This window comes from Corvus kubaryi, unplaced genomic scaffold (genome assembly GCF_017639235.1).
Source record: "Corvus kubaryi isolate FWS band 111438036 unplaced genomic scaffold, C.kubaryi_AGA036_p1.0 75, whole genome shotgun sequence".
Classification (NCBI taxonomy): Eukaryota; Metazoa; Chordata; class Aves; order Passeriformes; family Corvidae; genus Corvus; species Corvus kubaryi.
The window spans coordinates 1,525,368-1,553,346 of record NW_024582062.1 but is presented as its reverse complement, the minus strand read 5'-3'; the positions used below and the strand labels follow the sequence as shown (position 1 = coordinate 1,553,346).

Sequence of the window (27,979 nt, the reverse complement as noted above, 5' to 3'; positions counted from 1 at the left end):
CCTTCCCTTCTTTTTTGCTTGTTTATTGTCATTTTAAGCCAACATCCATGTCCCAGTGCAGCCTTAGAGGTGGTTGGCATCTCATTCTGCTGATGTGTTAGCCAAAGAGAGAGATTGTCTAATTAAATAACAACAATCCTTTTTTTTTCCTAAATTTTCTTTCCTTCTAATTTTCAGCATGTAGCAGTCAAAATACATCCAATGAAAATTTTAAATGTTGGCTATTTTATCAGACTTCCCCTTTTTTTTCTTTAACCTATCACTAGCACTTCCCACATTAGGTACAAGATCCTCAACGGAAGAGTTTGCAGATTGCAGACATCACTTCAGCCAGGTAACAGCAGCAAAAGGGGAACATTTATTCGATGCCAAATCCTGACTGTTGCTGTTCTGTGGAGCCTTTTGCTGGTCTGTGGGACATGGTTCTGTAGACACTTTCAGTCTGGTTTTGTTTCTTTATGTAATCCAAACCTGTTTCTTGCTTTCAGACCACAGAATGGTTCTATGATCCTGTACAACAGAAAGAAAGTGAAATACAGGAAAGATGGGTATTGCTGGAAAAAAAGGAAAGACGGGAAGACCACCAGAGAGGATCACATGAAGCTGAAGGTGCAAGGAGTGGAGGTAGGAGCGTGGGCTGTGCTGGGCTGGGAGGTGATGGCTCCCCAAGACACCTCAACCCAAGGCTGTCCATACCTTCAGAAAATTACTCCTATTTGCTGAATTCCATCTGCTCCCCCTGGCCTGGGGCTTAGTTGCTGGCTGGGGTTAAACCACAACTGCCCCCACCCCCAGCAAATACACTTGTTCTTTATCCCTCCTTTGGGCAAACTGTGAGTACAGCTTCCCCGTCCGCCTGTGTGGCTGCTGGCTGGGCTGTGTGACTGTAGAGTGGCTCCACACTGAGCATCTTCTGGTAGACTCTGTGGTTTTTGTGACAGGCACTGCCCGAGGGCAACCCGGCACCCCAGCTTGGGCTGCACAGCACTCTGTAACCATGGTAGCTTGAACGGGTCTGGTTTGATTCTCACAAATCTCGGCTAGGTTTTGGTAGCAATTGCTGTAATTTCTGTGTGCTGATGGAGTGTTGGTCTTGCAGTATGCAGGGGTAGAATTTCTGTTGAATTTGGCCCGAATCCATGTGTGTTTTGAGAGAATCTTTGCTCTGCTGATGGTATTCAGCCACTCAGACACATTCAGACAAGTGATTTCACCTGAGGCATTATTTCTGGAATAAGCCTGTTTGTTCTATAATATGTCATTGTTTGACACCACTTTTCTTTCTTAACCTCCATCTGCATGAGGAAAGAGCTATTTTCATCACCCTGATCACTTCTGATGTTAAAGGTTTGCACAGGTGTTGATAACAAGTACATTTATCCAAGTTTTATATTTATTAAATGTCAATAACTTGTTCTGGTAGCAGAAGCCCACCCGCAGAGCTGTGCCCAGCCCGTTCCTAAGGCAGCAGGGCTATATTCCCGACATTGGATACCAAACTTGGGGCCAAAGTGGTCAAAGGCTGTTAAAATGTGTAATTGCAGTGTTCAGCTGTCTCATTTTGGCCAAGGAGCGTGAGGCTGCCGGGTGTGTGTTTGTGTAGGCCGGGTTGATTTTACAGCTGACAGCCTGTGAGCCTGGCTGGGGTCGGGGTAACTGGGGTGTCCATGACAGGCAGTGCTTCACCTGTGTCTCTAGGCCTGTCTGGCAGCTTCCACGCTGGACTTTGGGCTAAGCTGAGCTTTCCAGCTTCACCCCCAGGCCTGCCTTGGCAGATGCTTTGCAAGGCACTAACCTCCCTCCTGTTGGGGTGACGGGCACCCTGCGCTCCCCACGTGGTGCTGGTGGTTGACACTCCCCCGGCATCCCCGAAGCCAGTGCCAGCAGTGGGAAAGGGACGAGTGCCCAGAATTCATCTCGTGCTCCAGCTTCCTCCTAGCCCATTTGTCATTCTTACATTCTGTCTGCTCTAATGAGGTTTTGGGGTTTAAAATAGTATTAAATGGATTGCATTATATTACACCAGAGAGGCATAACTTTGTTCCATAATTTTTACATCCAATAACAATGTTTTATTATGACAAGCACAAGAAAAAAAAAATCATCATCACAGAAATGGTGCCTTGTTTTTGTTTCGGGTTTGCAGAGTGTGATTTAATTAACTTCTGTAAACTTTCACGATGCAGAACACCAGACCCTGTGCGGTCCCTTTACCTGTAGCAAGAGGTTGTTGATGACTCTTGGCTGCCACATGAGCACATGAGGAAATAAATGGGACTTTCAGGAGGGCTGTTCCAGAGATGGAGCTATCCAGCCCTTTAGTGCCTGACTGCATGGATGTGGTGGTGATTGTGTTTAGCTCAAAGAGCCCTGCACTGAACCCATTAATTTTTGTTTTACTGAAGTGTGTCTTCTGGAAAGTAACAAATACAGATGGGCACATCATGGGAGCTGGAGGAAGCGCAGCTTTGAGGGTTTCTCCTTGTGGCTGATCACATTTGATACTCAGGAAAATATGTTTTAAACTATTTGCTTTGTGATTTGGATGTACCAGGGTTTGGCCATTCATTCCCACATCCTTTTCCAGCTTGAGAGCCCTTTAGTACCTGATTTTCTATCTTCAAGGAGGTACTTGTACCCTCTCATCCACAGGCAGCACCTGGGTGGTCACTGCCAGTCTCTGTTCTGAATGATGCAGAAAAAGTCTGTTTTCTTGACCTCCAGGTGTTTCTTGGGCAGAATGATGTAGTTCTAACCTTATTAATTACTTGATCAGTACTCCATTGTACTTCACAGCAGCATTTGGGGTTTAGGCTTCTGATACCATTCTAAAAGGAAGCAACGTTCTCAACTAGGACACGTAGGCAGCAGATTTAAAATAACAAAAAAAGGCTTTTTTCAAATTTGGAGTGATACCGTAGTTAGCTGCATTAGGGTTTAACAGGGCATGAAATAACTGTCTGCCTTGTGGCACTGCCAGATCATCTCAGCGACTCTTCCAGCCAGAAGATAAATAGGGATCATTGTCGCACTGATGGAAAAGTACTTGCAGAGCCGACAGCCAAGAGCATCAATAGCATCCAAACATTGCTCTGGAAATGGCAGCTCGGAGGCAGCTCAGAGGAACACACTGGCCTGTGAAACTACTGACCAGCCAGTTCTGAACAGGGCTTTGTATTAGAAGATTTAATAATTAATTCCTTCCTGAGTGTTGTTGATGTGATGGCTCCTTTGTCTTTCCAAGTTCTGGGTAAAGAGAAAAATGCATTTTGAAACAAAAAGTCTACACCAGATGCTCAGGGATGTTGACATCTGTCAGAACCATATAGAAGGATTTGGTGAGCATGGGTGAGGCAGCTAAAGCAAATTTAGGACATAAATGAGGAATAAACTAATTAGAGTAGGAATACACTCAAATAAGGATTAGGAGGAATAAACTGTTTAACCAAGCGGATGTTAAATGAAAACAGCCTGAAATCCTCAAGCTGTTGCCCTGGTTAGCATTGCTGTGCAGGAGGGGTTTGGGTATTACTTGGTTAATCTGATCACAGTCCTGTTAGAAAAGGCTGGATAAACCAGAAAGGAGAAGTTAATTTGGCCTTTCCCTTAATACACCTCTTTGTGCAATTCTTTGTGGAATCTCCGGTCTGTGATCCTTTTTAAAATTCTAATTAATTAGGATCCCTGGTGATGTGTTCCTAATCAATTCACATAATTAAAAATTTTAACTAATAAATAATAGTAAGGGGAGTGTTGGAATAGCTTTGCTGTGATTCCGGGCGGTGCTGCTCCACGTCGCAGGCGGCTGGCTCAGCGGATGGGTTTCTGCCTTTTCTTGTGCGTGAACTTTTCCAGGAGAGTGTAACTGCACCTTCACGTGAATTCGTAGTAAACTGCTGCTAAAATTAAAACGAGGTCATGTTTTTATAGTGAATTTCCCTCTTGTCATCTGCGTTTTGGAAGGTCGACGCTGATCCTGCTGCTCTTTATCCTGTGTTGAGGATATTTTAGTCTCTCCAAACCCCAGTGCCTGAGAAGTGGTTATGGAGAAGGGCTGTCCCACGGCTGGGACAGAGCTCTCTATGTCCACAGTCCCATTCCAAGCACCAGAGCTTCCGTGTTTGAAAAACCTTGTTCTCTTGTAGATTGGGTGTATGTTATCTTGGTACAATATAATAATCTTTATGAATTCCTTAAAAAAAAACCCCAAAAAAGTAAAACTTGATTTTAGTCTTATTAAGAGAGAAACTCCCTTGTGGAGATGGAGATGCAAAGTATCAATTTTGCATGCAGGACTTGTATTTAATTAATATCATAACAGTCCCTTAACACTATTGCAGATTAGTCCATGAGGACAGGAATGAAAATTTTAGATTATTCAATTACTGCATAAACCCTGGGACATCACCATCAAAACTTCACACAGGTTTCCAGAGTATTTGGGTTTTGGCAGCATCCCTGTGCCTGCCCAGGGCTGCTGGAGTGGGGATGGCATCAGTGGCCTCTGCAGCCTGGAGCTGGGGGCACCTGTGAAGGACCAGACTTTTCCTTTTGGTAAATGACCAAATGGGCTCCTCTGCATTGTGGAAAATAACCCACCATGGAATATTGAACTGCAAAGTAGTTTTACATCTCTCCATTCCCTGCTGTCATGGGTGAAATCTACTTGGTTGTCACGGGGAGAGTGGGAGCAGCCTTGGAGGAAGCACATTGGAGCAGCCCTAATCTGGAGAGGGATTCCTTGGGCAGCCTCAGCCAATTCACTCCAATTCGCTTTAATTTACACGGGCTTTGCTCGCCCTCAGAGGTGATCTGTGTAGTTTGCAAACTAATTAGGATCACATTGTTCAGTCAGTCTGCTTAATGCATTCCAGAGAAATACTGTGGAATGGCTTCGGAGGAGGAAGGAGAGTTTAATGTGAGAGGCTTTCTGGAAATACGACACACACGTGTGCATGCATTAACACAAACACGCGGCTCTGAAAAAGGGAGAAACTGCTCACAAGGAGGGGCAGTTTTCTGTTCTTCATCACTGCCGCAAATAGCATTGTCCTGACATCTCTCCTGAGATTTGACTGATTCCCTTCATAACCAGCCTCTCCGTTAACCCCCTGTAGCTCATCAGTGTGGCACACTCATCTTTGCCATGGCACTCAGCTTTGCTGTGGCACACTCACCTTTGCGATGTGCACATCTCCACAGTGGGCACCAGAGGCAGATGCTGGTGCAGAAATGTGGAAGTGTTGACTGCTCATGAGCTGTGGTTGGGATTTATTCCTGTTCCAGCTGGTGTTTACGGCACCTGGAATGCAGGGTTATGACGGCATCTTAATGATTCCTGTGTTGGAGGCAGTCCTGGGAAATGGGAGCATTGTTTTGCCATTTCTGAAGGGGAGTATGGATTATTGTTAAATCCGGAATGGATCTCCTGGGAGTCTCTTCAGAAGGAAACATACATACCAGTAATCCTTTTGTGTATCAGGGTCCTGATGTGTTCTCCCACAGTAATATAAAGTCACAACAAATTCTCTTGAGTTCATCTTTTCCTAACGCCCTGTACACGTCCAGGAGATTTTATTCTTCACAAGACCCGTAACGTTCCTAATCCTTTAATTGTCATGGCTTATTTAACTTCATCAGCAAAAGTTTTCCTAGTATCTGGGTGTTTCAGAATGAAGGTTCAGCTGAGATCAGGGCCTTGGGGGATGCTCTGCCTGGCAGGTGCCCTGTAGGCAAGTTCCGCCCAAGTCAAGGGCAACCACCGTCCCTGCAGTGCAAGGCAACAGGTTTGCAGCAGCGCTCAGGTAATTGTTCTGTAATTGACTGCATCACAATTTTTCCCCCTGTTTAATAAATAGCGTGAATACAGCTGAGCCACATGTGGTAGGGTTGTAATTCAAATCCCATTCACTGAAGTCTGAGCATTTTTCATTTAGCATGCAAAAAGACAGTTTCGATGTAAATGATTCCAAAAGGATCTCTGTGGACTAATGACATTAACATCAGGCTAGATTGGAATTGTTGAGTAATTGGTGCTGCAACTACACCCCGTGCTGGGGGGCGCAGAGGAAACCAGGACCTGCAATAGTGGAAGTGACCCTGCCCATGGCAGGGTGTCCTTGAGGTCCCTTCCAATCCAGACCATTCTGTGACGGGTCTGTGGGGGTGTCAGTTTGCAGAATCCTCTGCTCATAGGGAATTCTGCCTCTTGACTTGCCTGCAAAGCAGTGCTAGACATCGTACTGCTTTTTGCACCCCTGAAACAAAACAGCAAAACAAAAATTTTAATAAATGTATATACACTTCTAGGCATCCTTATGAAAGGAAGCATTAGAACAAGTATACAGACACAAAACAAGCTGGCAGGCCCCCCATACCCCTCCAAAATGTGAGGCTTGTGTTGCCTCACGGGCTGCATGGCACAAACTCACATTGACATTTATATTGACTATTTCAGTTTAGAGAAATTCGAAATTAAATCTATTTTTCTGCCAGCTCTGTGGGAAAATCCATTTACGAAAACAAAATCCAATAGGAGATCTAAAGATCGGTGGCCAGAAATGAAATATATTGAGAATAAAATATATGGAGATTGGATTGCTGGCTCTGTGGCCTGGGTTTAACGTGCCGGGAACTGGGATGGGAATGGAGGGGTACTGGTACAGACTTAATCCCTGGGTTTGCAATGTAGATGAGACAGTTTACAGCAAACCAAAATAAACATCAGTGCTTTTTGGACCAGAGTCGGTGGTCAGCATTTACCTTTTTGACCACACAGTTCCTTTCTACGCTTGTGTGGACAAATATGAACTCCAGACAATGTCTGTCCCTGGAGGTCGCCCCTGGAGAGGGGTCAGTGGGAGCCGTGCTGCGAGGAGAATCCATGCCGTTCCTCACAAGATTAAGAGGTTTCCTAGTTCTGTAGGGATCCCTGTGATTGCACGGAGGATCCAGATGCTGGAGCAGCGTGTGCCTTGTAATCTTGTAATTGCATTGTGGGCTGTGACGGAGATAAGGGCTTCCGTGGGAAGCGAGGAGCCTCGGTGGCTCTGCCTTCCCTGCCTGGCTTTTAGTGAGCTCCTCTTTATTTATTTATTTCACCGTGTGTTGAGCAGGAGGGCAAACCTCGTTTGCTGTATTGCTGCTAATCTGTATGTGTCAGGGGTGCACGAAACATCTTAATTTCCCGAGTTCCTGTTGGAAGGTGGGGTATTGCTCACCAAGGTGTGTGTGGGGAGGGGGAGCAGGGAGAGCAGAGTCTTGTTTGAAGGTGTGAAGGTGCTGGAATTCCTAAACACAATCTGGTATTGTCCCCAGCAAGCAACACAGACACAGAACCTGGCAAAAGGGGATTTTAGAGTGTGGATGCTATTTACTTCCCTTCTTTATAGGCAAGGGATAAGGATTAATTAGACGGTGTTTAGATACTTTTTGGACATAAAAAGCATTAATTTCCCCTTAGAACCCTGGGGTGAAGTGAAAGGGAGACACGATGGAGGGGAGCAGGGAAGGGCTTGGCAGCGCCAGCAGCAAGGGGTTCTCTTGGTTCCCAGCCGGGATCTGAGCCAGGAATTGGTGTGAAGCAGGAGCTGTGCTCTGAATCCTGCTGTGTCTGCTGTAGGTCAGATTGAAGTTGCCGGGGGAGGCGGCTGTACTGTGTCGGTGCTACAGCAGGGAAGCCCGAGTGACCCTGTTGGCAATATCAGGAATGCAGAAAGTGTGAATTATTGTATTTCGGGGAGAGAAACTGTTTTTCTACTCTGTGCTTGTTCCTAAAACCATCGCAGACGTTGGCTTACATGTAGCAGCAGTTGCCTCGTCTTTGCAGAATACCTTTTCCTTGGAGCGGTGGGATAATGTGTTCGTCCGCTCCGGTGTTCCCATATTTCTGCTGCCATCGCGTGGCTGCCGAGGATCAGCAGCGTGCTCCGTGCGGGAGACCCCGCTGCCGTCCCGGAGGGCTGCCGGCGGCCCCGCTGCAGCCGGCCCCGGACCCCCAACCCTCTGCTGCCCCCCTGCTCAGTGTTGTGGTGATGCTCCCTCCGCAGCAGGAGTCCCTCCGTCCTCCGAGGACAGGAGCTGGACACAGGGAGGGCTCGATGTCCATCTGTAACTGCAGCGCTTGGCAGAGCTGCACTTGGTTTAATGTTCTGAGTTCCTCAGAATAAGGTACAGTAGCTCTGAACTCTTCTAAGGTGAAGAGTTCAGGCACCCAAATTAATCAATAAAGATTCATCTCTCCCAGTGCAAAGCCTGAGGGCTGTTGGGGCATGTCCTGGTGCCTCTGCGGGGTGATGTGTTGGTGGTAGCAGGGCTGGGTGCCCCAGCACCTCTTTGCTCCAGCCAGCACTGGCCCGCTGCAGCCCCCAGCACGGCATTCCCTCTGCACTCTACGCTGGACACCACCATGCTGCCGGAGTGGCTCCTTGTCACTTGCCATGACAAATACGTGGTGTTTTTCCATTAAAAGGCCCCGTGCTCCAGAGGACTGCAGCATCTTAGAGCACTATAAATATGTTTGTGAAGATTCTGCCTTCCGTCTGACCCCAGACACTCTCTGATACTGTGTGGGTGTTTCTGTTGATGGTTACACTTTGCCTGCAGTTTTTGTGTGCTTGTTGCCATGAAGAAATTTTGAATAAAAGCAGGATGCGGCAACACCAGCATGCTGGAGCACTGTGACGGGGATTTGCAACGCCTGTGACTGCTGCACTGCCTAATCCTCCTGCAGCGCTTCCTTCTGTGCATGATGGGAGCAATGGCTTGGCCCTTCCTTGTCCATCCATTGGTCAGGCTCACTGTTGTCCTTAGGGGCAGGTTTCCATTGTGTGTGTAATGTCCTACCATAGCCAGGACAATTTTTTTTAGTGTCTTCCTACTAACAGGAAGCATGTTTTTGAGCTTAAAAAGGTGAAATGCCATCTCCTTCCCTGCCTTCTGTGTACTTCCCTTCATGCCCGTGAAGAAGAGACATGGTTAGAGCTCAGTGACTCTTTAATCTCTCCATGTTGGAATTATAAAAGATACATTTATAATGACAAAAACATGATCAATTTTTGTGTTAAATCATGAACTTCCCTGTGAACACTTGCTGAGGTTTCTGCCCCTGGCTCCAAGCCTGGTGGTCTAGACCCACCGCCCTACGCTGTCTCCATTCCTAGGGCAGGCAGAGGGAGCTCCCGGACCCCAAAAGCCCTTCCTGCCTTGTTTATCCCACATTTGAATGAACACTTCTTGAACTATCGTAGCTGTATAAAATACACAGAAGGGTTTCAGTCACAAACCCAAAATCTAATGGTTTATTAATAACTGGAGGGAACTGGAATTTAATATTTGCCTGTTGTCTTGTCAATTCTCAGCATTTAGAAGCCCAGCAGCATGGGGATGATTCTATATATAGCAACTTTATATGAATAGACTGCATAGCTTCAAAGTAAATATTAATTCCATTATGCTATAAACTGTTATTTATCATGACAGAAAGCCATAAAGTTATTTTACTGGAATATAGCCAGTAAATTACATCTCCTAGATGAGATACAGCACATGTTGAATTCCAGAAGCAATTACCCAACATACTTTATACATGTTGGTGTGAAACATGCTCCAACAGGAGCCAAGCTGAGGCATCTGTGGAAAACCCTTTGCAGCCATCATGGACTCACAATGATGTGTTAGAAGGAGATGGCACTGGTGCCATCAGGAGCACCGTGCCACAGAGCCATGACGCACTGATGCTTCCTCTTGAGTATTGTATATTTGACTTTCTAATTACCTAAATTACTCATTAAAAGGCCTCATAACTGCCTGACTCCAAGTTAAGGCAAGAAGTCCAGGTTTTAGTTATGCTTTTGTTCTAAAAGATATTGTGCATTTAGAGTTGATCACTGAAAGGATTGATCTTCTCCTGCTATTGCCCTAAGTGCAAGTGTGCGTCCCCAGCAGAGGTGGGGGCCACTGGGGAACACGGGCAGGGCTTTATCCTTCTTCGCGAAGTGTGTGTGGGGTTATACTGCCTGTGCCAGCAGCTTTCACATGCTCTGGTTTGATCTATGGATCAGTTTTTCTGCGTGCATAAGGAGTGGTGCAGAAGTGGGGGCACTTCCAGCTCTGCACATCCTTGGCAGAGGACACATCGATGGAGCCACTGCTGTGACAGGGCAGAGGATGTTGCACAATATTACAAATTTCAGTGAGTTTATGAAGGCTATCACTGATTGCAGTCTTTGGTGGGGACTGACCTTCAGCATAGATTAGATCTTCCATTTTATAGCAGAAAACAGTATCAGGGAAACATTAAGGCTCATCAGCAGTTAGATGCGCTTGTGCTAGCAGAACAGTGAAGGCTGTCTGCCAAACATTATTGACTTCTTGTTGTCTTTTATCCACAAAAATAACTCTTCTTATATATAACCTGTGAGAGCTGTGCAGTGACTGCTGTTGGAGGAAAACCCCAATAGAGTATTGAAGAAAATAGTTTTAAAGAATTTTAGGTTTAGTTTCTTTAATGACTAAGAAATGTCAGCCACCTGTGCACCAAGCGTTGCTCTAAGCAGAAGAACATAAAGTTCATTGTATCACATTTGTAAATATTTTATATATTTTTGTGAGAACTGGAGAGAGAAAAAAGCTCATTTAATCAGAATCATCTGTAAGATCAACTACATTGCCTTCAATACCAGGAAGATTAAAACTGTGAGGTTGGCATTTGAGAACTTTTCAGATATCAAAGGATTGGCTCAGCGTGCAACCATCCAGTATTTGAATTGTAAAAACACCTTTGAAATTGCTCAACTCTTGATTAAACAAACAAAATCTGAAGTGGATAGGGGATAGGTTGTGATTTTAACATTAGATTGTCAAAATCAAAGAAAAATATGTAACATTTGTTGAAAGTCCACAGTAGGAGGAAAACCCCAAGCACAAGATCTGTAGCTGTAATGTTCCTTGATATCCTGTAACCAGGAGAACACATTAATTAAAATACAGATTGCAAGGTGAAGATCATCTGGCCAGCTGGGATCATCTGGCCTGCACAGCAAACTTTGGAAAATTCCACCTACTGATGCCTGATTTCAGTTGTTGTGCCTTTATCTTCCAAAAAGACGTTGGTCGTGATTTAGGGATGGGCAAAGGTGGAGAGCTTGCTGCATGCTTGGGAATGATGTTCCAAGGGGCTGATCACTTGTACTGGTCAAACACTTTGTGTATGGCCATGCTGGTTCTACCCCCTCTCTTTTAGGAGTCCACAGCTGGGTCTCTTCCACCTGGCTGAGAGTGCCATGACAGGTTCTTCCAAGCCCTGTAGAGTCTGGGACAGATGGCATGTCCCTCTCTGCTGGGCAGGTGACGACTGGGGTTGAATGTACGTTCCACCTAACCACCGATGGGATGGGAAGGAAGCGTGGTTGAATCATTGAGCCAATTCCCAGCCCAGATGACAAGGAGTTGTGTGACAGGCTGTGCTTCAACATAAGCGTGGTTGGTACAAACAAGCCCAGATGCCCTGGACATGGGGACAAGGCAGGGGGAAGACTGGGGTGTCAGAGGGCTCTGACAGATGGCCTTCGTCGGGAGCACAGGTCTGAGTCAGCACAGCTGGGGACCTCAGTGCCAGCCAGGACATGAGTCAAGGCCATGCCCTCTCCAGTTCCCTCGGCGAGAGGCACTCAGAAACAGAACCTGAATTTTAATGTGTATTTATAAAATGCTTCTGGTGGCATCATATGACAGGCAGATCAGTTCCCTGCTTTCCACTGTGCCACATTACTTTTTGCCTTGTATTTCTGATCAGGGCAGTTCTGCCTTTTCTCTTGTGTGACTTGTTTTAAAACAACATTTTTGTGGCTCTTTCCAGAGGAATACAGATGTTGCCCCATTTTCTTTAGCTGCTGTTGCTGAAAGCCTTCCCATACTCTGATAATGCCCTTCTCCTTCCAGCAGCTCCCCTTGAACCACTGATGCACTCAGAACTCTCTTTGCCTGCCATCCCAGTTGTCACCTTTTCTTTGGAACCCATTAGTGGTGCCTTGGCTCTTCCTGCCTCTGTTTCCAGACCCTCTTCTTCACCATAAAGTTTTTTGAGTTTTGTCTTGTTGACATGTTCTTGTCCTGATTTCACCTTTGTTTCTCTAGTTCCCTTTGTCCCTTCCAATTGTGTCTCCTTGTCCATCATCTCCTGTCTCTCCAGCTCCGTCCATCAGAGGTTGTATCCAAGCTGTTTCTTCCTCTGTCCTTGTTCACCTTGCCTGTACTTTGCTGCATGTGCTTTGGGACACACAGTGGGCCTTGGCGTTTCTCAGTGAGTACCACGTGCCTCTGCATGGTGTATACATGATTAACTGCAATGATGGTAAGTGTAGGGCGTGGTGAGTTTTTTGACAGGAGCTACATTGCTGTGGAGGATACATTTTGCTTCCAGTGACGTAAATGTCTTTCACCAAGGAAAAGGAGCATCTAGGACCTTCACAAAAGTTGTATTTTTATAGCATGAGGCTCAGGGTAACAAGCAAGAGCTTGAAATGCTTCATCTGTATGGGCAAAGGGGTATTGTTACTATAAATAAATAGAAGTACCTCTGTATCTCTGACTCCGGATTTTGGAATTTTGCTCCTCAAGATCTTGGAGGAACTTATTCAAGAAATGGGCTCTTGGGAGCGCACAGCCCTTTTCTGATCTTCACTTTTTTGGGGGTAATAATTTGAGTTATTACTCAGGTAACCATCATGCATTGGGTCTGCCTTGACTTTGGGTCATTTATGGTCATTTTTTGAGTTTGGTGTCATCAAAACATCCTGAAAAAGCATGGACAAATCCCAAGTGAAGAATCACAAAAACTCCCCCTCTCTTCATACTTTGGTGCCCAGGTAAAGTGTTTTCTATCCAGGCTCTTGGAGGAGCATCCTTATATGACTTCAAGGAGAGGAGCAATCCCCACCAGGAAGCCATCAAGAAAGTGGATTTTATTATATTTTGCCAGTAAAAAATAATGCAGCACAGTTAATACTTCTTCAAGTCCTGTGGGATCTTGCTGACTAATGTGAAATGACAGTTGTCACAATATTCCATATAAATACCTGTCTATTTGCAGATGTCTGTTCTATTTTTAATGTGATCCCACCTTTCTTGCTGTGAGGGAGAAGGGGATGATCGATGGACCCTGCACCTATGTCTGTCATTTATGGTCTTCTGTTGTTTATATGAATTCCAGGGTTTTAATGCACTTGCTGGCCTACCATGGTAATGGTTTTTCATAGAATTTCACTGCCAAGTATGAATGAGGTGGTGCTGAGTTGATGGCTTGAGGTGATGTGGGCAGTGGGGGCCTGCAGCCAGTGTGCCAGAGCAGTGTCAGACCACAGTGATGGGTTGGGAGAGTAAAACTTGATCTGAGGGAAAAAAACCAAATATAAATAAATGAGGAGGATTTGTAATGTCACGAGTGAGCAGGTACGAGGACAGCTTCACACCATGGTTTGATAAATTTCAGGCTGTTTCTTTAGTTACAGTTTGACATGTCAGAGCTACCTGAAGCAAACATCCTCAGGTCACTGGTATTTTTCCATGTGGGTAACTTGAGCCCTTCCCGTGTTAATTTGCATATATATATATATATATATATATATATATATATATATATACTGTTTGTAGCCATACATATATTTACACTGCTATAGCTTACTTGCACATGTTCAGTGAATTATTCATGAGGAACATTTCGAATTTTGATTCATCAGCATCTTGCTTCATGCAGGCTGTAGATGCACCTCTGACCTAAGAGGTAGGAAAGTTTGTCACAACATGGGACACACTTGCTTCCCCACAGCTCTGGCAGGGGCTTCTTTCGAGCCTGGCCAAGGGGAAGCACCCGGTGCCACCGTTCTCCCCTCAGTCCAGCAGAACACGGGGCTGGTGCACCCATCAAACTGATGTCCTGCTCCCATGGCAACTCCTGATTTCTGTAGCCTGAGTAGGGAAAGTCCCAGCACCAGTGCTCCCAGTCTGACCCCTGTGGCACTGTCCCACTGACTGGTGGAAGGCGCTGTCTGACGAATGGACACGCTGTGCCAGGTTTTGGCAGCCTCAGACAGCCTTTTGCTTTTGAATAAAGCATTTCTGTAGCCTGCTCAAAATCTTCCAGTGGTGTTTACATTTTAATAGGCACTGCTGTAGAATGGAACATATTTTTATTGCTTACATTTATCAGCTGGAGCAAAAGCCGAGTGCCTGGGTACAGCTTTGGAGGGAATTCGCTCTTCTAAGTAATCAGTACATAAGACTATTTAGGAGAAAATACTGTAGGATTTTAACTTGTCAGAAAACCATGCTGTGCCTGCGTTTGATTGCCAATATACATCATCAGAAAGAAATTCTATTTAAAAATAGAATTTTCAGCAATGTCAGCATGGAATAAAATGAGTGGGAAGTGGAAAGTCACATTTCTTTGTTTCATGTTGAAAGGGAGACCACTAATACTGTTGGTTTAAAAAGCAAAATGAAGAAAAGTAGGTAAGCTTTGAGAGTGTTTGTCCAAACACATCTACAGTGGAAGGCTGGTTCACCTCGATGACTGCCCTCATGGCAGTTTGGTACTGGGGGGTCTGGCAGGGGAGGCAGTGGTGCCCAGTGAAGGGGTTTTGGTGTCATTCCTCCCTTGTAGTGGGAGCACCTCCCTGGTCCCATAGCTGAAGAGGTGGTTTGCAGTCAGAGGGCAGTTCCTGTGCCGTGCCCCTATAGCCATGGAGTGAGCAGCAGGGGCTGCCAGTCCCCTCCTTGGCAAGGATGTGCAGCACAGGGCAATGGCCACATGCCACATGGTACAGAGTGAACAGCCAGATTCCCCAGGGAAGCCTCTCCATCCTCTCCTGACCTTCCCAGGAGGCAGCTCCTTCAAACCTTGGATGCAGTTTAAAAATACGCTTGCCAGGTGTTTGTTGAAAAACGAGTACTGCTGGTGGGAGCGGCAGCACAGGCTGAGGGTGGGAATGCCATGCCATGCCCGTTCCACAGGCTGTCGCTCCTGCTGCTGATGGGGCACAGCTGAATTTCAGAGCTGCCTTCCTTGCAGGCTGTAGCAAATGGCTCTGGAGGCAGCAACACGTCGGCACTTCTCATCCCCCGGCGTCTGGAGTGCCGGTGAGAGCTGGCTCTCCAACCAGGACATGGCGTGGCATGATTTAGGAGGAAGCTCGGCTTTTGCAATCTGCAGGCAATTTGGGCTGATGGATCTGCTCACTGGAGCTGATGCAGGTCTGCTCAGGACAAACAGCTTTGTCTGCAGAGCTCCTGCTTGGGAACATTTCGGCAGTGGTTTGATGGGAAGTGCGGTGGTGATGGATGGGCAGTGTCCCACCAGCCATGGGTTGCTTTAAAAAGTTAATCAGGTGCTTTAAAAAGTTATTCAGGTACTTTAAAAAGTTAAACTAAAGATTTGTTTTGGGGTAGAATATCGGGTCATTACTCAGACCCTGTTTTCAGCTGGAAAAAGGGAATGCTGATGAATCTAATGCTCTCAAATCAATTTCTTTTAAAACAAATTGACTTGATGTTTTGCTTAGTGTGACAATCTGCAAGCTGCAAACACCTATCGGCACATTTACCAAAGAAAAGTATGGATTAAATTGTAGTTAAAATAGAAGTTAATGTTCAATACATAGCAATTCCAAGCTGTTTCAGTCGTCTGTGTTGATTTCCCCCTCTCATTGCCTGCGGGAACATTTCTCCTGTTCCAAATGCAGACAAGGCCCCAGGTCTTCTGGCAGAGGCGGAAGGCAGCTCAGAAGCCACGGCTGGCTGTGACAAAGGGAGAAGGGAGAAGGGAGAAGGGAGAAGGGAAGGGAAGGGAAGGGAAGGGAAGGGAAGGGAAGGGAAGGGAAGGGAAAGAGGCCCAGCATGCAGCTCCCTTGGTGTCCCTGGCCAGTCCCTGCTGCAGTTCCAGCACCTTGGGTGGATGGCTCACCACCTGCCCTTGGACCAAAGTACTGCCTGCGGAGACCTAGAATTGGAAAGACATGAAATTAGGGAATAGTAGGGAAATAAAAGTGTAACTTAATGGGGGTTTAAAACAGTAGTTTTGACCTCAGCTAAATGACCTCTCAATAAGCCATTCCCTTCCTGAGTGACATTTTCAAGGCTGTAGAGCATTAAAGACGGGGAGTTGGCAGCAGCCAACTGGGATGGGCTCAGAATAGCTGAGGGATCCTTCTGCCCTTCTCTACCCACCAGCATGATCCACAGGTGTTACCTGCCTACAGTGGGGCAGTTTGGTCAGTGTCCAGCAGCTCCTCCACGCTGCTCCATCATGGCTGTCTGCCTGGGCATCCTGCCTTCTCCAGGGAATAAATAAAGCTCCAAAAGGGATAACTGTGGTGGCTCATGCAGAAAAATGAACATAAAACGCAGTAGTGATAACAGAAGTGGTTATTATAATCTGCATGCTCTCTAAAATGGGAAGGGATGTTTGATTATTGAGGTTAAGAAGTCTCTGTGTCACTACTAATGAGTATGGTGTCACAGGGATTCCTTCTTGCACTACTTTTGCTTTTTTTTGTCTGCATTTCTGAGTGTTTTTCACATGTTTCATCTGCTTGTTGGCCTTTTGGACGGTATCTTCCCACTTCAGTAGGGATAATCCATCAAATTCCAGAGTGTCATATTATTAAGGCTGTGTGGTGCCCTTTGAGCCTGGCAGTGCTGGCCTTGCTGGCTAAAACGTGCATGATGTGCCAAGAGCCTTGTGGATCTGTTTCTTTTGACCTCTCTCACTGCTAAAATATTGTCCTGTGGATATCAGATGAAAAGGGTACAACCCTATTTCTTCAAAGATCAGCCAATCTAGCCCAGAGGTGTAATAAAATTCCAAACTTTGCTTTTAGGAATCATCTTGTGTAAGTAATATTTTTCACAGTTAAGTGGTAGGTACACAGCTGAGAAATAAAATACCAAGGCTTCATGCCTTGGAGCTGTTTAGGGTTTATGTTGTGGTTGTGGCTCAGTTTCATTAAAAGTTACATGATGTAAAGAGTGTCCTCTGTTGTGAGGAAGGTGCTTCAGCACCGACTTAGTCCATTCTGCTGCTGCTTCTCTTGTAACAAGAAGTGGTGTGCCGTCTGCCCACAAAAACCTTCAAACATTTGGCCTGAAGCTCTTGGCCTTGGGGGAGAAGCTTTCAAGTTGCTCACATGAATCTCAAGAGCTCTGAAATAACTGGATTTGTTGTTAGAGTTGAAGTAAGGGCAGAGGCACTGGAGAGCCCCTGGTCAGCAGGACCCAGCTTGGTCATGCAGGCCCTGGCCACAAACATCCTGGTCCATGAGCACCCTGGTCTGCACTGGACGGGGAATTCCCACAGAGGGCAGGGAGTACAGAGCTGCTGGACCAGAGCCTGGGTCTTGTCAGGTTGTTGGGTAAATGGAGAAAGCCTCACTTCAGGTTCCAGCAGTAGGACTCTGCTGGTTTCATGCACAAAATGGGTTGTCTGTTGCTAAAACAGACTCTTGCCGTCTGCCTGTGGGTCTTGTGCCATCAGCAGCTGCGTTCATGGGGAGGTTTTACGGCCACGTGGTGTCAGACAACAAATCCAGGCTGCCATGCGAACCTGGTCATTAAGATTCTGTGCTTTTGCCTGTTAATGGTACCACAGAATAGTGATAATTATACGAAGCATCATTTAACATCATTGCCAGTGTGCTCTTTGTTTATTTATACACATTCACATTCGCAGTCAGCAGAACCCGGGCTCTAAAAAGCTCGCAGTAAGAGGAACATCCCATGGCTATCGCTCTGTTAGGTGGCTGCAAGGATTGTCACTCGTCTTGTTATACCTTGGTCCATTTTCTGAGTTGCCCAAGGGACCCTCTGTTTTTATTTCTTGGTTCACCCTTGCGCTACATGAGGACCAGTTCCCGTAGATAATGCTTGCCACTACTCCCTCCTTCCCAGGAATCCTTTCATTAAAGTTCATTAAACTTTTTACGGACATAAATTCAAAGTGCTGAAAATTGCTGGAGTTTAGTATGGGGAGAATATGAAAGGTTTTTCCATTCCTGATTAAGTGATCTGACTTTATTTTAGTAAAACAATCCGGATGGCCAAAGCAGGGCTCCTGTGAGGAGGGCACTGGGTTCAGAAAACCCAGTGTGTTGGCTGCCAGCACCATGTCATTGTTCCAGAGTCAGTCACATTGAGTGTATCACACCACAGAGGCAGTGCCAGCAGCTCCGTCTGGATTTGGGTGGGAGAATTCTGCAGGTTTTTTGTCTGCATCTATAGTGCAAATGTTAAATCACCGTTTTGAAATTGTCAAAGTAAAGTGGTTGCGTACTTGAGTCACTGATGTGAATCCCCACCCTGCTTGTAGCTCTGATTCCCAAACTGCTGCCAACATCAGTACCTGATTTGCATTTATTTTTTGCTGGTGCTTGCTCCTGTTGTTCTTGGATAAAAACCTAAATATCCTAAATATTTTGGGACTTTATAAATCCTGTAGATGTGTATGTAGAACTTACCCTGTCTCTACAATGAACTTCAGTTGGTATTTACTGATAGGCCACATTAAGGAGGATCAAACACAGTCATGCTCGCTTCAGTTCTGTGGGATACAGGAGCCTTTGGTGGTTTTGCTGCATGGGATTGAAACTCTTGACATGTTAAACAAGGTACGACCTTGCAAGTAAATGTGTCTGTTATCTGGAAGTCATGGAAGCAGACAGTAAAAATGGACTGTATTTTATTTTACAAGGAGTCAGGGCATGACATGCTGTTCATAATTAGTCATAAGCTTATCTCTGCCCGACTACTTTTTATGATGTTTTTATTTTTTATTGATATAATCATGCTTATGCTGATCATTCCTCAGAGGCAGTAGTGGGCTCACTCCAACAGAATTGTCTCTTACTTTGCCAGTGGGATCTTTCTGGGTTCTCTTGGGCTGGGCAGTTTGTAGCAGTGACATGTTGAGCTCCTTTTCCTGAGTGCTCACACGTGAAGCTGGGAAAAAGCCAGTTGCATGTTCTTTCCTCCAGTAAAGAGGGGGCTGTTGTTGGGGAGCACAGAACTCTCCTGATGCGTTCATCGCATGACAAGGACTGTTCCCAGGTACAGATGGGAGGAGGTTATCCCACTCTGCTGCATTGCTGTGCCTGCTTACTCCCTCTCCCCCTGCTGCCGTTGTGGCTGCTGTGGAAGGAGAAGTGCAGTCCCTGTTAATGTCCTCAGGTGTCGGGAAGCTGGATAGGGAAGGTTTCCTGTCAGACTCTGGCAGACGCAACCTGTGAGCTGTTACAGCCAGTAAAGACTGTGGCATACGTGACTTTGGCTGTCTTGTTCTGGGTGAGATGTGGGAAATGGTGGTGAAAAGTCTGGGTAAATGAGAGGCCAGGCAGGTGAGCCATGAAACTTTTCCATTTCATCTTTACTTTGCGGGCTGGCTGTGCTCTCCTGGCTCAGGCATCCTCAAAAGTGCCCTGCAACACTGAAATCACTTTGCAAACTTTTTGCTGTACCTGCAGGAGACCTTGGACTATAAAATAGCGTTTTATTATCTGCATAACGCTGGACTCTTGCAGTAGTGCCAATGTCAGAAAGATTGTTAATAAATAATGAGCAGCAGAATGAGCCAAGGGTTGACCTTTTGTGGAGCACCATCTGTCACTGGAGCAGCACTTGATCTTTCCTTCCAGCACTGATTTCTTTTTCCATCCCCCTTGGGGGATATTGTAGGTTTCACACTTTATTAATAGCTTTTGTCTGACTTGTAACAACTCTTGTAAAATTGAGAGGTTCCCGACTTTCATGGGAGACAAATATTTGGGGAACTAAATCATGGATGTTTGTGGAACTGCCAGTGACTATAAACAACCTTCCTCAAGCCAACTGTGTGTGGCTAAGGAGAGCTGCTTGGAATCATCCCCAGTTCCCACGAGGTGGAAGAGTGTCTCAGACCATCCCTGGGATGCTGGATCGTAACCTGGATTTATAGGTGCTGTGTTTCCCACTTTCTGTATTGTCTGGAAGTGGGAAGGTTGAGAAAGGGGGCAAAATCCAGGGAAAGAATTTCCTGAGTATTTTAAGCAAGGGCTTGCTTGTGCACTCTATAGAAGCCAATCCAGCACACAGCAGGAGGCTGCCTGCAGGTGAGCAAATAAGTCACAGCAAGCACATGCTCTGGTCACTGTGGGGTAAGCATTGTGTCTGGCTGGTCACCTGCTTTGGGAGGAAATTACTGGAAGATAAATGCCCCAGGTTTTCAGGCTGTTCATAAATAAGTACCTGTGGAAAGCACGCAGGCTGGGTGTAAGTGGCCCGCTGGGCAGTGCAGTTCCAGTTTGCTCCCACCACCCTCTGTGGCACCGGTGCCATCAGCTGACGGAAATGATAGTCAAATGTGATCTGTGCAACATTTTCTTCCTCACTTCTTTGTAATTCCAAAGCCTTGAATCATAGAAACCAGAGGCAGGGAAAATCTATCAGGTGATTCCTCCTGCTACTAGAGCCAAAGATGGGTTATGCCCTGGGGTGTGTTCCCTAATGTTGTGCAGAACCTCCAGTGTTCCAAATGATGAAACTTTCATCACTGGGCTGGCAGGTGAGTCTGACACATGATAAATCATCCTGCCACTGAGGTTTCCGTCATGTTCTGCCTGAGTTGAGGAAGAGTTTTCTTCTTTCTATCTACTGTAAATTTCCTGCAGTCTACGTAAGTCCTAGTCCCAATGTCTGATGGTTTCTTCTCTGCAGCTTTCCAGCCATATCCTCCTTCCACCCACATGGGTAGTGGGACACGGCCCAGCTCCTGGCGGGGGTGGGTGGTGGGGGTTTTTTTCCATCCTCCGTGTTGGTTATTTTGAAGGTAACTCAGATTTGGCTCATTTTAGCCTCTGCATCCTGACTCAGCTGGAAAGAGGAGCTCCTAGCATGACTCCCTACATATCATCTGAAACTTTAAATGGCAGGATTTACTAGCTCAGTGCCTTGCTGGGTCCTTTTTCAGAAGCATCTTCTGCTTTGACTTGGCTGCAGTTTGGATGCAAATCATTCCCCTTCCCACTCGTTAGCACAGGCTGATGGTTGTAATTATATTTGTAATGTTAGAGACAGAGTCCAATAGCTCCAGTTGAAGAGTACTCCCTGAGTGACATTCCTTCAGAATCATTTGCCTTTTGGGCAACACAGTGTGGTTAAATGTAAAAGTGTTTGAAACCAGACTAGGGCAGTGCTCAGCACTCTGGATGAAGTGGGAGCACGGGGTCCCGCTGGGTGAGACAGGGGTCCCTGACCCTGCTGTCTGGTTCCCTTCCCTTAGTGCACCAGAGTTCATATTTCCAGGAGTTATTTTTGGTCCCAACCACGCATCAGTTCCCCTCTGGTTTATGTGAGAAGTGACCCTTGCCTGCATCCTCCTGCTCCTGTCCTCCCTGCACAGTCTCCCTCCCCTGAGAATACGCTGACAGGAGCTTTCTGCGTTCCCCGCCACTCTGGAGTAATCTAATAGCTGGAAAAGACAGAAAATGTAGAACTTCTCTACTTTGTCTCCGCTGGCCACTGGCAGTTTTATTTGGTTATCCAGAATTTTGCTCATGGAACTGCTGCTCATCAAGATGAGCCACATCTTTCTCCTCCTGAGCTGCAGAAACAACTTTATTTGATTCAAAGTATGTGGAATGATAAAACTTGAAAGTCAATTGACTTAAATGTGGAAAAAAATGCAGCTTGGTTATTATGGCGTATGCTAAATTTTAATAGCATTTAGAAAGTGTTTTGTGGGGTAGAAAGAAGCAGCATACCCATCAAAGCTCAGCTGTGTTCTGGTTTATAGTGCAGAACACTTTGCTGCTGCCATCCAAAGGCTTTAAAATGTAATAAGGCTCAGTTGAACCCAAGGGTTCCAGGATCTCTGTAAAGGCACATGCGCACACAGAGTGGAATAAAAGGTTCCAGTGCAGAGCAGGTGGGATCAAGGCAGAGGTGCTTTTAATGGAAAAGCCTCTTTGACTTTTCTGTTTCGTAGAAAATTATCTACTAATGCGTACAACTACTTAAAAAGTCATTTTTTAAAAAATTTTGAAGGCTTGGAGTATCAGTAATGTATTATGCCTCATCCATTTAAAAAACCCCACCACAATTGCAGTAATGTACTAATCTATTTTTAAATATGCTGAAAAAATCAATGAGAAGCTGCAGTTCTTTGGTTAAAAAAGTAAACCCGAAGAGTGAATTATTGCACCAGTTTGACATCCTGGTTGTTGTTTCTGACTCGAGCAAGCACTGTCACAGCTGATGCCTAGTTTTCATCTGTAATTTTGTTTTTCATTGTATTTCTTTTGTAGAGATTCTGGGCTCTCTTGTACAGATTTATAGGCCTTTCATCTTTATACGCTAATAATATGTTGTTATGCACTTTCTGCCAACTACTGCAGAGAACGAAGCCTGTAAGTCTCTCCCTGGGTTCATTTAGGTGTTCTGCCCTGTTAGTGAATGCATGGCTTTCTGGGAATTCTACCAGAATGGCTTTCTGGGAATTCTCCAGTCACTGGCCCCATCGTGGTTCCCACTGGGGAGTGGCTGGCAACCACTTGGGTGCTTTTCTTTTTTCATTTGGGCAAAGATGCAGATGCCAGATAGCTGGGGAGTGGAATAAAGAGGTTACACAGCCAGTGGTGCCAGGAGTTTCAAGTAAAAATGGTGAACAGTGTAACATGCTGACTGGCATCACCAGAATTAGATGCTAGAGATGAGATACTTTGGTGTGTTTGTTGCAGCATAATTCATGAAAATGTAAATTATAATTGTGTAGATAAATCATGCTCCTCATAGATTTCATTCTCTCTGCCAGTGGAGTAGCTACAGCAAGGAAGGTTGTTTAGGATTTTCTATAATGCCCTCAGGAGTTCCTGATGTCTCATGTAAAAGCCATTCACCTCTTTCCAGGGCATCTCATGCTGGTGGCTGTCAGGAGCAGGAGCTGAGGCTAAACTGAGGGGATGGATCCAGTATGGTAATGGCTCTACTTCATGTCTGCCAGTGGCTAATAGCCCCAGATTAAATACAGAATGCATTCGTGTGAATATTTGTTTACCAGTGTGTTCTAAGGATCCTCCCTCCCACACACACAGACCCCTCAGAAACACAGCAGTGCCTGAGGGGGAGACATGGGTAAGAGCCGCTTGTCCTTCAGCTTCTCTGGGGTCTGGCTGGGGAAACCTGTGCATGGTGAGGAGCAGAATTAATCCTCAGCTCTGAACAGCAATGCTGCTTTTGTTAAAGCTGGCTGTGAAACACAACTCCTGGAGTTGTACAAATGCCCCATCAATAGTGTGGTGGCTCATTGCCTTGGCCCCGGCGCGTGCAATCTCCATTATTTGCACTGCTGGTAAAGGCAGCATTTCCAGCAGATTCGCACTACTCCATTTAGCTGGGAACAATGATTTATTCCCCCCTTGCCATCGGACATCCTCTGCTTCCCCAGCTAATAACGAGCCTGGCTGTGAGGAGGGACACGGGAGGGATGGCTCTGCTGTGAGGAGGGACACGGGAGGGATGGCTCTGCTGTGAGGAGGGGACAGAAGGGGTGGCTCTGCTGCAAGGAGGGCCACAGGAAGGATGGCTCTGCTGTGAGGAGAGGCATCACACCAGACGTCAGGAAGACAAGCTCTCACTCCCCATTGGATGGCGTTAAAACCTGTATGTTACTTACAGCCACAGCTCCTTACAGTGAGTTATCAGCTGCTGTAGACATTACTAAAGCAGGCTTGATTTCTGAGCAGTCTGGCACCCTGAACAGGGCTATGGGTGGGAGATCTTGTCTCAGTGCTGGCGCTTTGGGGCCACACAACCCCGTCGTTGGACCTTTGGGGCTTCCTCTTTCTTTCTTTCTTTCTGTCTTCTGGCTGATGTTGGGGCCTGAGCAGACATGGCAAGTCTTGCCTCAGAGCATCAGTCCTTCTTATCTCCCAGGGATCCCCTGCCCTGCACTCCCTCCCCACCCGTGTTCCTTTCAGACAGTTCTTCAAGCAGATAAGAAAGCCAGTGACTTGCTGGCAGGTGAGCACAGGGACGTTTTTGTGCCTTTGTTTGTTGTTGAGGTGTAGAGATCACATTAGACTTCCCTGACTCAGCACTTTGGGCATTTAGAGTAACCTGCCTAGAAGAAAGGCAGGCTGTGGTCAGAGTCACTACGCAGGGCAGGGATGGGGCAGGGCATGGGTCAGCTGGAGGCAGAACAGCTCTTCCAGCTCTCACGAATCCTGAGTGTCTGCTGCTGGTGGCAGAAGGAACCAGACCCAGGAGACCTCTTACTGCTGGGTGTCTCTGCCTTTTTGACTCCCCCCATTGAGCTCACAGGTGGGCTGATGGATGAAGTGCCTGCACACAGTCAGTGGGTGAAGGCTGAGGTGCCCTCAGTCATGCATGGCTGGTCTGCATCTTCTGCTGTGAGTTAACAGCTCATGTGTGATGGATGGGTGCAAGGAGCATCCATATCCTGGGAAAAGGACAGGGAAAGGCATCCTTGCTGTGCCACTTCAGATGTTTCCCCTCTTTAAAACTGTTCTAACTGGGCAAACCAGTGTGACAGAGCCAGGCAGTTGCTACTCAGGCAAAGGAAGAGATCTGTGGGTCTCTCTGTCCAGCTGTGCTGCAGGTACCTTCACCAACCACATCTCCACCGTTAGTGCCGACACAACAGCAATTGGGTTTCACAGCTGCCTGCGCGTGTGGGCTGAGCCATTTGTCCATTCCAAAGCCTGAGCTCTTCCAGGGTCATTGCTTCCCAGGGTGCAGCCTCCTCTCCGGAAGCTCACCATTCAATTACAGGTCCCAACTGACCACTGCTTTCAAGATCTGTCTGCTAGACAGCTTTAAATCCATTAAATGTGTGTGTGGTTTTAACATTTGAATGCTGTTTGGTACGGAGTCAAATGCCATACAAAATTTTAAGTGCCTTCCAAATATGTGGCCTTTGTCAACCAGAATTTGAACCTCCTGAAGGAATGAAATCATGTTTGCTTGACGAGCTATTTCCCGTGGAACCAGGTTGGTGAGCATTAAGTACATTAAAACATCCTTTAATTCCTTATTAATTGAATCTCGTATCAATTTTTCCACTGCTTTGCCCAGGACTGATGTTAGACCAGTCAGCCCAACGTGAAAGAATGAAGGGTTCGTTCTGCTTGACCTTTTTGGATATTGATTAAAAGAGAAATTATACAGAACTTGCATATTACATCCTGCAAATGATCAACATGGCATTGTTACCTCTGTGTTTGAATTAAAAGTCTGTAAAATTGGGCAGGTGACAAAACCCGAGCGTGACTGGAACCAGTGGTTGGGATGCTGGGTCCCTGGCACGTGGGGGGGAGTTGGTAGTGAAAGGGCATTTGGGCTGGGCCTGGTGGGAGATGTGTCAGGTACATCAAGGCTGATAACATGACTGTGGTTTTGACCTAGGTCATCAGGGGAACAAAAAGAGTGACAATTTTTTGCTTTATCCAGTAATATAGTAGAAGAAGCCAGCTGAGAAGCCTGCAAGTTTCCTTAATCCTGGAAAAAACTGTGGAGGGTTTTTTTATATTTAAACATTCTTGCTTCAAGCTTAAGAGTGTTCTTATTTGGGAATCTGTTTCCAGTTATTTGCAATGTGCTAATTACCCAGTGGCAGAACCTAAGTGGGTGTAAATTGTCATATCTCTGCTGACTTCAGTGGAACTGTGGCAATTTGCACTTCAGGAGGATCTGTTGCCTAGATTCTTGCCAAATTTGAAATCCCTTTGCTCTAACTTGGCTGGGGAGCCTCGGGCTCGAGGGAATACAGAAGAAAACAAGCATTTTGCAGGGCTTAAAATCCTGCTCGTCTCATTGATTTGTTGGCGTTCATGTTTGTTATTCAACCCGCCGCGGAACGTAATGGATACTTGAGCCATCTCAGTGATGAGAAAGGAATCCTGCCTCAGATCGCGCCGTTGCCTTGGAAACGACTGCGGCGGTTCCCACGCGGGCTCCCCGCGGGCTGGGGGCACCCGGGATAATTCGGCGCAGAGCCGGCAGCAGCACGCACGGCCCTCCAGGCGGGAGCCTTTTGTCGCAGCCGCTGCCGTGACCTGCATCTGGCCAGGACCTCGGAGCGCCGGCCATGTGGCTGGGGGCGGCCAAAATCCCCTTCCTCCCCAAAGCCCGTGGTTTGTCAGACAGCTCACCCCTCCTTCCAGAGCAGGCTGCTTGGGATAAGCCTCGGTGTGTGTGGGTGTGTAAATTGCTGGTGGGGGATTCCAGGCAGCAGGGCATAAATACAGATCTTGTTGGCCATCGAGCATCGTGACGGTTCCTGCTGTAACGGCCACTTAATTGATTAATCCTAATATAGAAGATTCATGCTGTTATCTCCCTCCATGTCTTTTTCAGCTCAGTGTCATCTTGGAAGACAACAGAAATGGCTCTTGCATGGATGAGAGCCACGGGGAAGCTGGTGACGATGGCAGAGCCTTGAAGGCGTCAGTGTTTGGCATTCGTTTGAGTCAGTGGTTCAGGCGATGCAGCCCTTTCTGCATCTCTTTTACTGCTGCACGTACGTGGCAGAGAGCTTAATAACCCTCCAGCGAGCGGGCTGACCTTCTTAAAGGAGATAAATCCACAGGCATTGAGAGATTTTTCCAGAATCTTATTTATAGACCATCTGCTTGTATGTCTTATCCCTTTCCCCTTCAGGGGAGTTTGAAGACTGTGAGACCCCATTTCCAGCTGAAAGGGGGCAAAGACTGGGGTGTGGGAAGCAGAGTGGGTTGCAGAGATGGCCTCTTGCCAACACCCTTGCATTGACCCTGCCTGCCCATCCCGTGTTTATGAACTACTAAATGTTAAGGCAAATACAAGCATTGATTTCATAAACAGGTGTAATGGACCAGGTAGCAGATTTTTATGTACTTTGGGCCTAATTCATTAACATTTTGCCTGTATAGGCATATCGTTATCTTTATGTGGCTCCTCTGGTTGGCCATATGGGTTTGTTGGCTGCATAGTATTTTTCAGCAAAGATACAGCAAACTTGCCATCTGGGTGATGTTTGCCTGACTACTTGAAATAGTTTGGGTTTTTTTTTTAAATATGGATGGTGAGAAGTCTGTTACCCAGGATTTTACCATGGGTAAATTAATTACCCATGCACAGTTTGCCCCCCATAGTGCTGATGCTCAGAACAGCACAGGGTGTGAGGAGCTGGCTGGGGGCCTGTGAACAACCTCTCCGTGCTGGGCAGAGTCACTTCTGTCCTGTTCTGTGCTCAGCTCTGCAGAACTGGGGGAGGTGGCTGGGGAGCTCATGGAAAAAAACCTGTTTCTTTGCAAACATAGTTGATATTCCAATGATACAGGTGTATTTTATTGCACTGCTCCTGAACTGGTGCATTCCATAAAGTTGATTTATGGATGCAGAGATGACAGCAGCTGAAGTGCAGGAGCCATTGGTGTGGGGGGGATGTACTGGAGTATGGCTCAGCTGTGGGGCTGGGATGATGCTCCTGGTGCTGGGGGATTGTCACCTGGGAGCTTGTTTCCAAGCTTCCTTCCAGGGCAGGAAGGATGTGCCTGCTCTTGGTGACAGGACCCTGACCAGTGTGGCCAGGGAGCCTGGTGAGCATCACAGCTCTGGTCAGTATGGCTCTCCTTGCCTCACTGGTAGGAAAAGAGGGGATGTGCAATACCGTGTTACTGAGCAGCATCTGGAAAATTGCCCTTAGGCCTTGCATTCCTGCTTGTAACCTTTGTAAAAATACTATTTCCCATTGCTGCTTGGGTTTTATAATGTCAATATCCTAAGCTCTGCCTCCCAGTATTTCACCGTGCATATGGCACTGCCTTCCCTATCCCCTGGAGCACATCAGCTTGCTAAGTGGGCTTTCAAAAATAGTTTTCAAAAAAAAAGAGAATTCATGGTAGACTTTGTTGTTGGCAGGGAAAGAAGTTTTTATCACGGTCTGGAGCAAAATGCACAG

The 27,979-nt window shown here is 46.4% G+C and overlaps 1 protein-coding gene across 11 annotated transcripts in view; it reads left to right on the top strand.

Moving 5' to 3' along the window:
* Nucleotides 1-27,979, top strand: part of CAMTA1 (calmodulin binding transcription activator 1) — a 231,678-nt gene that overhangs the window by 77,625 nt on the left and 126,074 nt on the right. For all 11 annotated transcript variants that reach the window (XM_042051368.1, XM_042051360.1, XM_042051362.1 and 8 more), the window contains one exon: nt 489-624. In XM_042051368.1, coding sequence (XP_041907302.1) covers nt 489-624 — 136 coding nt within the window. The remainder of the gene's footprint in view (nt 1-488; nt 625-27,979) is intronic.